The sequence below is a fragment of the Somniosus microcephalus genome, chromosome 4, assembly GCF_052327205.1.
Source record: "Somniosus microcephalus isolate GS21.2 chromosome 4, FLI_Smic_1.0, whole genome shotgun sequence".
NCBI classification, from domain to species: Eukaryota; Metazoa; Chordata; class Chondrichthyes; order Squaliformes; family Somniosidae; genus Somniosus; species Somniosus microcephalus.
In genome coordinates, this window is record NC_140990.1 from 21,154,007 (window position 1) to 21,170,102 (window position 16,096).

At 46.8% G+C, this 16,096-nt stretch overlaps 1 protein-coding gene across 1 annotated transcript; it reads right to left on the reverse strand.

Moving 5' to 3' along the window:
* Positions 1-3,932: 3,932 nt before the first annotated feature.
* Positions 3,933-8,446, reverse strand: LOC147118386 (uncharacterized). The gene is made up of 4 exons (XM_085983903.1): positions 8,404-8,446; positions 7,987-8,269; positions 7,129-7,202; positions 3,933-4,246 (listed from the first exon to the last, which is right to left on the reverse strand). Exons 1-4 carry the CDS (start codon positions 8,444-8,446, stop codon positions 3,933-3,935), a joined length of 714 nt encoding a protein of 237 aa, XP_085840029.1.
* Between the last annotated feature and the right edge of the window lie 7,650 nt (positions 8,447-16,096).

The following is a 16,096-nucleotide window of genomic DNA, read 5'->3' on the forward strand; positions in this document are numbered from 1 at the left end:
AATTTAACCAGTTCTGCCCTCATGCCACTGTAATTGCCTTTGTTTAAGATCAGGACACTGGTTTGAGATATAACTTTCTCACCCTCCAACTGAATTTGAAATTCAACAATGCTGTGATCACTCTTTCCTAGAGGATCCTTTACTATGAGATCATTTATTAATTCTGTCTCATTACACGGTACCAAATCCAAGATAGTCTGCTGCCTGGTTGGTTCCATTACATATTGTTCTAGGAAACCATCCCTGGTACACTCTATGAAGTCCATCTCCAGGCTACCATGGACAATTTGATTTATCAAACCAATATGGAGATTAAAATCACCCATGGTTATTACCGTACCTTTTTTACGGTCCTCCATTATTTGTTGTTTTATGCTCTGTCCAACAGTGTTGCTATTGTTCAGGGACCTGTAGACTACGCCTACCAGAGACTTTTTCCCATTATTATTTTTTATCTCCACCCAAACGGATTCCACGTCTTGATCTTCTGGACCAGTATTGCTTCTCACCACTGCACTGATCCCATCCTTTACCAACAAAGCCACCCCAACTCCCTTTACTTTCTGTCTATCCTTCCGAATTGTCAAATACCCGGGAACATTCAGTTCCCAGCACTGGTCACCTTGCGACCACGTCTCTGTAATGGCGATCAGATCATGCCCATTTGTATCTATTTGTGCCATCAACTCATCTATCTTGTTAGGAATGCTGCCTGCATTCAGATATAGAACTTTTAACTTTTTCTTTTTAAAATAGCTCGTTGCTTTGGCCCCATTTTCTGCTGCACTCTTATTTTTAAACATTCTGCCCCTTCCTGTCACACTCTGGTTATTATTTCCCGCATCTCCATCCTGCTCTATTGTTTTCTCATTTCACATTGACTTTTTAAATTCCCGCTCAGCTGGACCATCCCCCCGCCACCCCACTATTTAGTTTAAAGCCCTCAATGGCCCTGGTTATTCGATTCGCCAGGACTCTAGCCCCAGCACGGTCCAAGTGATGCCCATCTAAACGGAACAGCTCCCTTTAATCCCAGGACTGGTGCCAGTGCCCCAGAAATCGAAACTCATTTCTTCCACCCCAGTCCTTCAGCTAGTCGTTCATTTCTCTGATCTTCTTTCCCCTATGCAAATTCGCTCGTGGGTTAGATAGTAATCCAAAGATTATTATCTTTGTGGTTCTGTTTTCTTAATTTAGCCCCTAGCTGCTCAGACTCTCTCAGCAGAACCTCTTTCTTTGTCCTGACTATGTCATTGGTACCTACGTAGAACATGACAACTGGATCTACCCCCTCCCACTCCAAATTCTACTCCAGCCCAGAGGAGATGTCCTTAACCCTGGCACCTGGCAGGCAACACAGCCTTCGGGACTCTCGCTCTCGGCTGCAGAGAACAGTATCTATCCCCCTAAATATACTGTCCCCTATCATTACAACATTTCTTTTTACTCCCTCCAATTGAATGGCTCCCTTCACCACGGTGCTGTGGTCAGATTGCTCAACCTCCCTGCTGTCCCTGCCTTCGTCCACACAGGGAGCAAGAATCTCGTACCTGTTGGACAAGGACAAGGGCTGAGGCGCCTCCATCAGCACCTCCTGGATCCCAGTGCCTGCCACGCTTATAGCCATACACTCCTGTCCCTGACCATGGGCCAAATGGGAAGTAATTACTCTAATGGGTGTGACTTCCTCCTGGAGCTTAGTGTCCAGGTAAAGCTTCCCCTCCCTAATGTGTCGCAGTGTCTGAAGCTCGGACTCCAGCTCATCCACTCTGAGCCGAAGTTCCTCGAGCAGCCAACAATTGCGGCAAATGTGGTCACCGTGCCAGATCTAGCAGCTCAAATCTGGGCAACTAATTAATTTTAAAATTTCGAACACGTATATCTTTTAAGCTACACCAAGAACCAAAGAAGAGGAAAGAAGAAACTCTAATGGTCCCTGTTGAAACAGGCGGATCAATAAATGTAACATCTAGGGTGAAATATGACATGGCAAAATATAAAGTTTTATCATGAGAAAAACAATTCTTCACACAGAAGGAGGTGAAAATGTGGAATAAATGCATGAAATATTTGAACAGGGGAAATAGATAGGAGATTCTAAAAAGATGAATAAGAATAAAGGGTGTGAGCAGTGGAAAAGAAATTGCAGACTTGGTGGGATTAATCAATTGTTTCTGTGCGGTCAAATTCTAAGTTTCATCGAGAATGCTTTCGTGGAGAATATTTGTATATTCTCCCCTTGCTATATCCCACTATACGTCTGCGATCCCCACATTGTTCAGGTTTGTGAACTCTATCCGTGCTCTGTGTCACTGTGTGTCTGTAATCCCCACCATGTTCAGGTTTGTGAACTCTCTCCGTGTTCTGTCTCACTGTGTGTCTGTAACACCCACCATGTTCAGGTTTGTGAATTCTCTCAGTGCTCTGTATCACTGTGTGTCTGTAATCACCACCATGTTCAGGTTTGTGACCACTTTCCTTGCTCTGTATCACTGTGAGTCTGTAATCCCCACCATGTTCAGGTTTGTGAAATCTTTCCGTGCTCTTTCTCAATTTGAGTCTGCAATCCGCACCATATTCAGGTTTGTGATCTCTCTCCGTGCTCTGTATCACTGTGTGCCTGTAATCCCCACCATGTTCAGGTTTGTGAATTCTCTCTGTGCTCTTTATCACAATCTGTCTGTAATCCTCATCATGTTCAGGCCTGTGAACTCCCGCCGTGTTCTGTATCACTGTGAGTCTGTAATCCTCGCCATGTTCAGGTTTGTGAACTCTCTCCATGCTCTGTGTCACTGTGTGTCTGTAATCCCCACCATGTTCAGGTTTGTGAACTCTCTCCGTGCTCTGTATCACAGTGTGTCTGTAATCCCCACGATGTTTAGGTTTGTGAACTCTCTCCGTGCAATGTACCACTATGTGTCTGTAATCCCCACCATGTTCAGGTTTGTGAGCTCTCTCCATGCTCTGTCCCACTGTGTGTCTGTAATCCCCACTATGTTCAGGTTTGTGAACTCTCTCCGTGCTCTGTGTCACTGTGTGTCTGTATTCCCCACCATGTTCAAGTTTGTGAACTCTCTCCGTGCTCACTATGACTGTCTGTCTGTAACCCCCACCATGTACAGGTTTGTGAACTCTCTCCGTGCTCTGTATCACTGTGTGTCTGTAATCCCCACCATGTTCAGGTTTGTGATCTCACTCCGTGCTCTCTATCACTGTGTGCCAGTAATCGCCACCATGTTCAGGTTTGTGAACTCTCTCCGTGCTCTGTAGCGCTGTGTGTCAGTAATCCCCACCATGTTCAGGTTTGTGAACTCTCTCCGTGCTCTGTAGCGCTGTGTATCTGTAATCCCCACGATGTTCAGGTTTGTGAAATCTCTCCGTGCTCTATATCACTCTGTGTCTGTAATCCCCACCATGTTTAGGTTTGTGAACCCTCTCCGTGCTCTGTATCACTGTGTGCCTGTAATCCCCACCATGTTCAGGTGTGTGAACTCTCTCCGTGCTCACTATCACTGTGTGTCTGTAATCCCCACCATGTTCAGGTTTGTGAACTCTCTCCGTGCTCTGTATCACTGTGTGACTGTAATCCCCACCATTTTCAGGTTTGTGAACTCTCTCCGTGCTCTGTATCACTATGTGTCCGTAATTCCCACCATGTTCAGGTTTGTGAACGCACTCCGTGCTCTGTATCAGTGTGTGTCTGTAATCCCCACCATGTTCAGGTTTGTGAACTCTCTCCATGCTCTGTATCACTGTGTGTCTGGAGTCCCCAACATGTTCAGGTTTGTGAAATTTCTCCGTGCTCTGTTTCACTGTGTGTCTGTCATCCCCACCATGTTCACGTTTCTGAACTCTATCCGTGCTTTGTATCACTGTCTCTCTGTAATCCCCACCATGTTCAGGTTTTTGTACGGCTCTCTCCGTTTTCTGTATCACTGTGCTGTGCGCGGACTCAGTGCACAGTAATACACAGCGGTGTCACTCAGTTGCAGTTTCGCGATGTTCAACCGGCTGATTTTGTGCCCACCATCAACAGAAGCAGAAATTCGGCCCCCGACAGCGGTTTCTTTATTCCCCTCTCCTGAAGTTTGTCTCTGAAGCAGGTAGTCCGGAGCCTGCCCTGGGGACTGACGGTACCAGTGTACTGTGTACTGACAGAACCCTGAATATTCGCAGCTTAAAGTAACGGTGTCACCGACAGCAGAGGTTTGTAGAGGCGGACTCTGGGATAGCGGGGAACTGGAATCTGCGGGATTAAAATGGGATATTGTTATTTATTTGGCTGCTGTTTACCCGGGACACTTGTCAATCACAGGAATAGTTCTGCCTCTCGCGCTAAAGCGATTCTTCATTTAAAGACTGCTCCTCCTTTATTCACTGTCATTGGCAAAGGAACCGGCGAGGACGGAGGGCGGGGGTGCGCTGAGGAAAATGTATTTACGCAGTGAGCCGTTATGATCTGGAAATGCACTGCCTGTAATGGTGGTGGGAGCAGATTTAGTAGTAAATTTCAACAGGATATTGGATCAATGCTGGAAAAGGAAAATTTGCCAGGGCTATGGGGAAAGAGCGGGGCGAGTGGGACTGATTGAAAAGCTCCTTCAACGAACCGTACAGGCAAGGTGGGCCGAATGTCCTCATTCTCTGCTGTATGATTTTGTGATTTCTATTAAATTTCAGTTTTTATTTTTCTTCGTAAAAGACAAACCCGAAAAAAATAATAGTCCATTCTCCTCCTCACTGAGACAACCACATTCCAGTGATGTTTGACGGAGAGTACCCCGGCTTTCTTATATCATTGTGAACAGCAAAATCCAACAGAAAGCAGTGAGATTCATCAGCACCGATTGAGCCAAACTGACACTGAAAATCGGTGGGTCAAAGGTCAATCTTTTACTGCAGTTTAACAGTTCACGGGAGCTCCTGTCTGTCTCTCGCTCTATTTTTCTCTTTTCTTCCATCAGCGGGGCGCCTTTTGCTCCATTTCACTTTACTTTGCATTATTAACAGTAAGTTTCATTTTATTTCTACATCTGGGTCGCTCAGTTTGTGCTGTTTGTGGTATTTTGCCAGCCTGAGAACTTGTCCCACAGTCTCTCGGTTGTCGGTTGGGTTCAGTCTGTGCAGTTTCCGCAGTGGTTTTACTGTTACTCACTGGAAACTGGCTCTTCCGGCTCTCTGACAACTTCAATTCCTTCAGCCCATTGGCTGATTCTCTCCCGTGTTCTCCGGGCGGAGTTTTCTCTGAGTTTTACATTATACAGAATCTGCAGAACAGGAACAATCCATTCGTCCCAACTGGTCTGTGCCGGTGTTTATACTCCACACGAGCCTCCTCCCACTCTAATTTCCTCTTCCCACCCTGCCCCCTGTATCCCTCGATTCCTGTCTCCCGCCTGTATTTTTCAAATATCCCCTTAAATGTCGCAAGGTTATCTGCTCCAACTGCTCCGTGTGGCAGCGAGTTCCACATTCTGACGCATCTCTGTGTGAATAAATCCTTCCCAATGCCTTTATTTGTTCTGTTAGTGACTATATTATACTTGTGGCCACTTGTTCTGGACTCACCCACAATGGACAGTTTCCCCACGTGAACCCTATCGAACCCGTTCATCATTTAATCACCTCCATCAGGTCTCCTCGTTTTCTTCTCTGTTCCAGAGAAAATAGTCTCCGCTTGTTCAAACTTTCCAGAAATGTGTGGATTGCTGCTGATATCTTTTCTCAGGAGTGCAACAGATCCAAAGCTGACAAACGGGCCAGAGCCCAATCGCAGCCCACCCCTCCAGTAAATCTCACTGCCCCGGTGTTGGATTCTGCTTTGAACGGCCCAGAGACTGGTGTCACCACGCCCCCGCCCGGCCGGTGAAGTCCGATATTTCTCTCCCTTTCGGTGAATGATTTCTTGCTGGTTCTAAATGGGCTTCCCTCCAGTCAGTACTTGTTCACTCGGGTGTTGCTGTTCTCCTTTATAAGAACATTAGAAAATCGCCCTCACTCGCTCACTGCCCAGTGTTGCTTAGTTAACAGTAATCAGGGAAACAGATAAATTACTGCAATCCGATCTCTCAAGCATGAACATTAAATATTACAGAGAATTACACAGAATGTAGAGCACTGAAACAGGCCATTCGGCCCAATCGGTCCATGCCGTTGTTACTGCTCCACACGAGCCTCCTCCCACCCCTACTCCATCTCACCCCATCAACATATCCTTCTATCCCTTTCTCTTTTACCTACTTATCTAGATTCCCCTTAAATGTATCGATGTTGTACGGTACAAACACTCCCTGTGGCAGCGAGTTCCACATTGTAACCACTCGCGGGGTAAAGACTATCGAACAATATAAATAATATAGAAAAGTATCTGTAGTTCGGAGCTTTTACATTTCGACTTACGTGAGACATGGAAGAATATTTGATTGATACTATAAAAGCAATTGCAATAAATGTCAGATAAAAAACAACTAATTTAAGTCAATGTGTGCCCAATAATGGAATGTCATCTAGACCTACAAGCGGATCTCTTGTATTTGAAGCCCCGCCGTGTTGTGCTCCAGTATTTCTGCCGCTGCAGGTATCGGATGGGCCGCTCCAGGTATCGGAGCCCGCTGTAGTGTTGGGCTCACTCTCCCTGTACCTCATTCACACTGCCCGGCTCAAAATGGCATCTCCTGTCCCGGGGGGAGCTCTGTGACCACCTGCCCCGCTCACAGGGACGGAGAGAGGTCCCTCAGTCACAGTTAACATCGAAAACGGAGGCCGGAGTGCCGACCATCTGCGCTCATTTAAATCAACTGGGGGTCAGAGTGAGAGAGTGTCCGGGATATTCATGGGACCCCCGAAGTCTCCGGTAAACCAATTATGGTCCAGTTGGGGGTGAAACCCCCAAAATGCCTGCTCCGTGGGGGTCTCACACCTTCTCTCTCCGGACTCACACCCGGACCCGACCCCGATTCATATTATGCTTCCCAATCTAAAACTGCAATGAACCGCCCCCCCCCCGCCATTAGAAAACTGCTCCGTTTGATTTTGAAGGGGTTTGAGGTGATTTTGATAATAATAATAAACTGATGATAAACATTAAACGGGAGAGTCAGTAACACGGCAGGGTTTGGAGTCACTTACCGGCTGTGACAGTCACCACCGTCCCGGATCCATCCAAGGTATAATCATTCCAACTATCCACCACAGTGATACCGCTCTCAATCACCCCGGTACAAGAACCACCGACACCTCAATCTGCCGGACACACATCACCAGACAGTCGGCGCTGCCCAATTATTCCAGGGATCAATAAACAGTATTCCTTGTTCCACTGTCCCCGTCGGTTCAAACTGTTCTTTCTGAGACTCTGAGCTCTCAGTAAAAAGGCCCAGGAACACCGGCCGGAGATGGGCGCTTCATAGAAACACAGAAAATAGCAAAGAAAGATAACTGAAAGCAGGGAATTACAATGAAATAAAACCAGATTAAAGCGATAATAAGATCAAACCTAAATTTCTGGTTCCGGGCCCGGGGAATTTATATTTCAATTGTAAACAGGTATTTGCTCAGGTCTCATCCACTGTGATGGTTCCAGTTAACACAGTGTTTCAAGTCAGCATCAAATCCCCCGGGACTCGGTGAGATGGGGGGACATTAGTTACACGGCGGGGACCGCGGTTCCCGGTTAAAGCTGTTAGAACAGGTTCCCATCTGGTGTTCGGGAATTGTAACTGGGATCAGTCATTCCTAATCGCCATTCATTGACCCCAATTCCGGGAAAGACGTTACCGTCCGCAAACACTCAACATTTACAAAACTCAGGGTGTTAACTGCAATAATCCAATCCGATTATAAACTAGACTGTGGGGCAGACGGTGCGAGGCGGAACTGTGGGTTTAACGGCAGATTGACTCCGCTTCTTCACTTGTTTCTGTCACAACCTCCATTGAGAGTTTTTGTATCGCGGGATGCCGAGGCCCATCACTGTGTGCTCTCCACCGGTACCCAGCTTTACAGTAATAGGTGGCGCTGTCTTCAACTCGCACATCCCGAATTTCCAAAGAAAATGTCTTTTCTGCCTTATTCGTCATCACAACTAATCGCTCTCCGCTCGAGATCCGCTCCCACTCTGTCCCGGTCTGAGCTTGTCTGAAGAAATGTCCATTTTGGAAATTATAATCACCCCAAGCACCATCAGAGAAAACGCAGTTGATGGTGAGAGACTGACACTTCTCCCTGGTCACCGCTTTCGGGGTCTGTGTCACTGACTGACTGAAAGAGCCTGGAAATTAAACAGAGAGAGTTTAATGGGCCATCAGAGCCGTACCACATAACGGGAGTAAATCCCAGACAGTGTCTGAAATTCGGATGGACCCGGGCAGCTTTACATTAAATCCACACAATGTCGGTACTCACGGGGTAAACAGACACACAGGGTGAAAACCAGAAGAATTCGCATCGTTCTGCTGCCTGGAGCTGATGGTTTATATGAAGGACAGCTGGAGGCTGCAGCCCTGGACTGTTCTGGGAGACTGTGCCTCAGAGCGGGACTGAAATACTTCAGGGAGTCCTGTTGATTTCCACAGGGCGGTGTCCCGGAGATCACTGATGGGCCGTTCAGTTCCCGGATATCTGGCTGTGTGTTGTGTGAATAATCGACAGGTTTAAAGAATAATCTGCAGTTTTCTAACGCTTGATTGTGTCTCTGAGCCCGCTGTGAAAGCCCCTCCCACATTGTACAGGGGGGAGTTGTTCTGTAGGCAGACTACCGCCCGCCTTTGCCTCATATTATTAAGCTGGGAGGTCGGCTCATGTGTTTTTATTGGGTGGTGTTTATTGAGGGTTGTATGTGGGCCCAGGACACCGGGAGCATCCCCCGCTCCTATTCCAATAGTGCCGGGGATTCTTTACCATCTCCCTGAACGGGCTGGAGACATCGGTTAAACCTCTGATCGAAGGATGGCGTCTCAGACCCTGCAGCACACCCTCAGTCCAGCAACTGAGTGTCTGGTTACAATATGAGACAGTCCAGGGCCACTTTCAACATACATGCAGAAACACACAATATACATAAATAATAAACTCTCTGTAATTTAAACAAATGCTTCATGCACCGTCCTCTTTTGTGGTTTGCTTGTAAAGTTATCTTTCAATTAAGTAATGATTGCTTTCATGGTCTCTAATATTCAGAGTTTCCAGGTGCAGTGACATAGAATGGAGCGACACTCGGAAGGCGAATCGACATTGGGGGAACTCTGTGCTTATGGCTTCTTTTAAAGAACACAACCATTACATCTGTTCATTTTGTAAAATCAGTCTCTGACCCACAAACGTACTCTGATCAAAAAAACCCAGTATACAGGCCGCGATCAAAGGGTCCGGAAAACTAACAGGGGAGACGTGTAAAGGGCTACACAATATTGTACACAGGCAGCGAAAGGGCATCAAAGGACAAGTGGCGAGTTAAGGGCCACAGACGGCCTGTACGTCACAGAATCATGGCCGACAGTACGTCACAGAATCATGGCCGACACAACGTCACACAATGATTGGCCGTGTTGGACAGAGCCTGAAACCTTGACCTCACCACCCGGATGGGCTGCCGCAGGTTCCTAATATCCACCAGGTTTATTAACAAATTGGTCATTGGTTCTGCTCTGTGTAATACAACTGCCTATCTCACATTTCAAATATCCCTTTGCTTGCCTACCGATTCACAGTTCAGCAGGGAGCTGACCCGAAACGACAATACCTTTTAGCTACCTTTGTTCAGAACACTGAACTGTGTCATGCGACTTGCAATGATATATGGGGCACCGAAGATGGCCCACTCAGAGCAATGGTTACTTTGAGAAAGGGATTTGCTGCTAATATTGAAATTATTGATCTTTGTGTTTAGTCTCACAGTATATTCCATTAACCCCTTGTAGAGAACTATAATTAACAGCAACACGATGATATTGTGGGAGCTATGCTGCAGTACTGCAATGTCGCAATTACGGTGTAAGCTTCAGTTGATGCAAATACCAATTGATAAAGAATCCTGCTTTTAGAATGGTAATGAGTGTGAAAAGTGTCTTATCTTGTTATATTTTGTCTTGTGTGGCTCAGTGCTGGCACACGTGCCAATGAGTCAGAAGTTTGTGGGATCAAGCCTCGGCTGACATTCCAGTGCAGTGCTGAGCGAGTGCTGCACTGTCGGAGGTGCTAGCTGTTGGATGAGACGCTTAAACGAGAACTATTCTGCTCTCTCAAGTGGACGTAAAATATCCCATGGCACTATGTCGAAGAAGAGCAGGGGATTATCCCCGGTGTCTAGGCCAATATTTCTCCTTCAATCAAGATAACTAAAACAACGTATCTGGTCATTATTACATTGCTGTTTGTGGAAGCTTGCTCGACGCAACTTTCCAGCTAATTAACGCTCATCTGCTTTAAGTGCCCGGGAGCAGAGCGCGGAAGCGAGTTCAAACCCCCAGGGGGAGATGTAGGGCGGGTCCTCGTTAACAAGAGCGCAACACCAGCAGGGCGTGAAAAGCTGTCCTTTCAACTTTCACTCATATTAGAAAAGGACATGGCGCAGAAAAACAAACACAATACAGGCGGCTTCGGTGTGTCTTTTGCCCCTTTAACATCGATCTCCACAGTTAATGGCTTCAGAACTCAGATCTTAGGGTGTGTCTTTCATTCACATTTTCATACTATTTTCCCCATTTTCCACACCCTTCAATTCACAGGTCCTGCCCACGGCTTAGTATCAGAATTCAATCCTTCGATATGGTGGATGTATTTTTGTGATGATTATTGCTCGATGTACCGACGCAGCCCATTGTGGCAAGTGGATTTCAAATATTAATCTTCAATTCATTCCAACATTTGCACAACTTTTGGAGAAACAGCATTTAACTCAAAATTCCGAGGTCTGATCCACAAAAGGAATACTGTGACCTGACGCCCTCTGCTGGATCTTCTGTGAACTGTTCAGATGTCGGAGGACAGTGTAACAAATCCTGTGTTTATTCGCTGCCCTGTCTGCAGTTCCTGGTTATTGGAAGCTGGGTTGGAGCGGTTCAGAGAAGCAGCAAAGGTTTTCCATCGTTAAACTAAAGACTGAAAGAAGGAAGTTCGCAGGATTAGGGTGAAGGGTAGAGACAGGTTATCAGAAGGGTTAGGCAGGCACGGAAAGGGCGTCAAAAGACAAAAGGCGACACAGATGGACTTCTGAAGTTTTTTTAAAAATTATAAATGGGAGTAGAAATCACCAACTAATATAATTCCGCCAGTGGAGTTCACCTGTTGATGATGAGTATTGTGTTTTTGCCGTTTTAAGAATCTCTGTGACTCTCACTGTGGAGGCTGCATTATCGCTTCTGTTTATCGGCATGAGAGCGCCCTCTGGTGAGCACTGACTGAAAATCTCAGTGTGGGTTTTTGTACGGGATCCGCTTTTTCTCTGCAGCAGTGTGGGTCTCATGGCACAGAAATACACGGCGGTGTCGGAGATCAGGGCTTTGCCGATCGTTAGCTCGGTAATCTTAGCAGTTTCATTAAACGTAGAATTAAATTGATTCGTGAAGTCGGGGTTCCGGTTTCTATCCCACTGATAAGATGAATTTTGTACTGTGGAGGCTGCCCAAGGTGCTGACTGTACCAGAACACATAAGGGCTTCTGTCGCTTGTTTTTAAGGTGCTGGTTAGGGTGACATTACTTTCCTCTTCAACCATCATTTCAGGGACCGGCTGTTCCTCTGTGTCTCAGTGGCTCCATTCTAATGTAAATTAATAATAGTCAGAATCATCATCACTTCAATCAACATAATCATCATCATTTGCCCAATAATAACATCTGGGTTACAGCAGCCAGGGGAGAATGGATGTTTACTGGGAAGTAATTCCTTACCGAGAAGAGATATAATTATTAGGAGCAGTGCAAGATGGTTCCGCATTATGTTCCCTGAGACTGTAACTCTGCAGTCCGGGAAATGCTCTGTCGGAGCAGAAATACAGATCCCCACCCCACTTCACTGCTGGTCCAACCAATGCCAAACAGGGAACAGCGGCAGCAATATCTCCAATAACACAGGGCAGGCAAGGTGGGTCAGAGCGAGGGCAGGAAACGGAAGCTGTGGGCGGTGTTATCACCCGTAGGATCCACCTGTGAGGTACTGAATTCAATAATAATATTAACAACATTTTGTTGTGATGTGTGTTATAACCAGGGGCTGAAACTAGCGGTGGGAAAGAGAGCAAAATTGCAACCGATCCCGAGGTTCTGGAGGCGCACATCTTGTTTCAACTTCACTAACTTCTGAAATCTTAAAACGGTAAAGGAATGTATAACATTAATAAACATAAATATGAGATCAAAAGGAATTTCATGTTAGTTTATATTGAGGAAGTGTCAGTCATTATTAATGATGTAAGGTGCCCGGCTGTGGGAATCGGCGCTCTTTCCGCACCACCTGGTGGCCGAGTTTAAAGCAGCTTCTTGAGCTGATCTCACAGAACGCGGTTATTGTACAATGTGTCCCGAGGTCCTTCTCAATGTGGGACTCAGTGCACAGTAGTACACGGCGCTGTCAGCGAGCTGCAGCTCAGTCAGGGTGAAAACAACGATATTTTTGGATGTTTACAGAATGACAGAGAAAAGGTCGTTAAATTTAACACCACTTGGAAAAAGCACTGAGAGTAGCAAGAGCACAGACTGTACTCTGGGTGGGGGACTTCAATGTCCATCACCAGGAGTGGCTCTGGATCTAGCTAAAGGAATCAAAGGATATGGGGAGAAAGCAGGGACCGGCTACTGAATTTGGATGATCAGCCATGATCGCATTGAATGGCGCAATGGGCTCGAGGGGCCAAATGGCCTACTCCGGCTCCTATCTTCTATGTTTCCATGTTTCTATGGCAGCACCACTACTGACCGAGCTGGACGAGTGTTGAAGGACATAGCTGCCAGTCTTGGCCTGCGACAGGTGGGGGGAACGAAGACGAGGGAAAAACCTACATGACCTCGTCCTCACCAATCTACCAGTCGCGGATGAATCTGTCCATGACAGTATTGGCAGCATGTCCATCGCACAGTCATTGTGGAGACAAAGTCCTGTCTTCACACTGAGAACACACTCCAGCGTGTTGTGTGGCACTACCACCATGTTAAATGGGATATATTCAGAACAGTTCTAGCAGCTCAAAACTGGGCACCCATGAGGCAAAGTGGGCCATCAGCAGCAGCAGAACTGTATCCCAGCACAATCTGTAAACTCATGGCCCGGCATATGCTTCACTCTACCACTACCACCAAGCCAGGGGACCAACCCTGGTTCAATAACGAGTGTAGAAGAGCATGCCAGCAGCAGTACCAGGCGTACCTAAAAATGAGGTGCCAACCTGGGGACGCTGCAACACAGGACTACATGCACGCTAAAAAGCGGAAGCAGAATGCTATAGACAGAGCTAACGGATCCCACAATCAACGGATCAGATCAAAGCTAGGCAGTCCTGCCACATCCAGTCGTGAATGGTGGTGGGCAATTAAACAACTAACGGGGGGAGGAGGCTCCATGAATATTCCCAATCTCAATCATGGTGGAGCAAACTACAAGGCTGAAGCGTTTAAACCATCTTCAGCCAGAAGTGCCGAGTGGATGATCCATATCGGCCTCCTCCTGAGGTCCCCACCATCACAGAAGCCAGTCCTCAGCCAATTCGATTCACTTCACGTGATAACAAGAAACGGTTGAGCGCACTGAATATAGCAAAGATTGTGGGCCCTGACAACATACCGGCTATCGTGCAGAAAACTTGTGCTGCAGAATTAGCCGTGCCTCTAGCCAAGCTGTTCAAGTACAGCTACAACATTGGCATTTATCCGACAATGTGCAAAACTGCCCAGGCATGTCCTAGCCACAAAAAACAGGACAAATCCAATCCGGCCAATTACTGCCCCAACAGTCTACTCTCAATCATCAGCAAAGTGATGGAAGGTGTCATGGACAGTGCTATCAAGCGGCATTTACTCACCAATAACCTGCTCACTAATGCCCAGTTTGGATTTCGCCAAGAACACTCAGCTCCCGACCTCATTAAAGACTTCGTCCAAACATGAACAAAGGAGCTAAATTCCAGAGGTGAGGTGAGAGTGACTGCACTTGACATCAAGGCAGCATTTGACCGAGTGTGGCATCAAGGAGCCCTAGTTCAACTGAAGTCAATGGGAATCGAGTGGGGGGGAATTCTCCGCTGGTTGGAGTCATCACTAGTACAAAGGAAGATGGTTGTGGCGATTGAAGGTCAATCATCACAGTCCCAGGACATCGCTGCAGGAGTTCCTGAGGGCCCAACCATCTTCAGCTACTTCACCAATGACCTTCTCTCCAACATAATTTCAGAAATGGAGATATTCGCTGATGACTGCAGTGCCAATCACAACACCTCAGAAAGTGAAGCAGTCCATGCCCGCATGCAACAAGGCCTGGACGACGTTCAGGCTTCGGCTGATAAGTGGCAGGTAACGTTCACGCCGCAGACGTGCCAGGCAATGACTATCGCCAACAAACGAAAGTCTAACCACCGCCCCTTGACATTCCACGGCAACTAGGGATGGACAATAAATGCTGGACTTGCCAGCGACGCCCACATCTCATAAACGAATAAAAAAAACTTAGAGTCATTGAGTCATAACGGCACAGAAGGAGGCCATTCGACCCATCGAGTCCGTGCCGGTTCTCTGCAGAGCAATCCAGTCAGTCCCATTCCCCCGTTCTATCCCCGTAACCCAGCAAGTTTATTCCCGTCTCCCCATGAAAACATTGAGTGTCTCTGCTTTCACAACTTACATCGGCAGCGAGTTCCAGGTCATCATCACTCGCTGCGTAAAAAAGTTTTCCCTCACGTCCCCCCTATACCTCTTGCCCAGAACCTTAAATCTGTGCCCCCTAGTCCTTATACCGTCAACTAGTGGGAACAGCACTTCCCCGTCTAGCCTATCCAAACCCGTCATAATCTTGTACACCTCAATCAAATCACCTCAACTCCTTTGCTCCAATGAAAACAAATCCAGCTTCTTCAACCTGTCCTTGTAGCTAAGATCCCCCATCTCGGGAATCATTCTGCAATTCTCCTCTGCACCCTCTCAAGGGCCTTCACATCCTTCCTAAAGTGTGGTGACCAGAACTCGACGCAATACTCCAGTTGTGGCCTACCCAGCGCTTTATAAAGATTCAGCATAGCCTCTCTACTTTTATACTCAATACCTCTATTTATGAAACCCAAGATCCCATATGCGTTGCTACCCACTCTCTGAATATGTCCTGCCACCTTCAGGGACCTATGCACATTAACTCCCAGGTCCCTCACCCTTTCCAAAGGAATGCGTTTGAATTACGAAAGTGGGAGTCTTGTTCTGGCTCTGAGGGTAAAGCTCTAGGTAATAGCATGCTAGAGATGTTGAACAATTACAATTAATGTTCATTGAGGTTTCTTCCAGAGATTGGGTTTCGATTGGCCACTCCTCAACGGAGTCTCCAGAACTCAGACCTGCAGAAAACATTCCTGGTTACCCATGGAAACAGAAGGACAACAGTTAACATATAGATAGATAGATGGAGAGAGAGACACAGTTACACAGAGAGATAGAAAGAGAAAGGGAGAGCGAGAGCGACACAGAGAGAGAGGGCAAAGTGATAGAGACATAGAGAGCGAGAGAGAGAGCGACAGAGAGGGGGGGACAGCGAGTGCGAGACTCACTCATAGCTAGGCATGGAAAGAGTTTGTAGGGAGACATCAATAATTGGTCCACAACAACTCTGATTGGTGCACAGCTGGCATCAGTTCTGAGAGACCAGCCAATCATATCCCTGGGAAACGCCCCTCAGTTTCTCCATAAGTGAATCTTGCCCGTGATCTGTGTTTACTCTTTAATATCAGACTAGAAGATCAACATATTTAACGCGATCTGCTGTTTTCTGCCGAATTCTAAACCAGACAACATGGGCTCCCCACGTTCTTTACTGATAATAATTGTCGTGCTGTCCGGTGAGTACCTGTTTAAGGGGTCAGTGTGTGTTCCATGGGTTTTATTTACTCCCAGGCTTTTTACACATTCTGT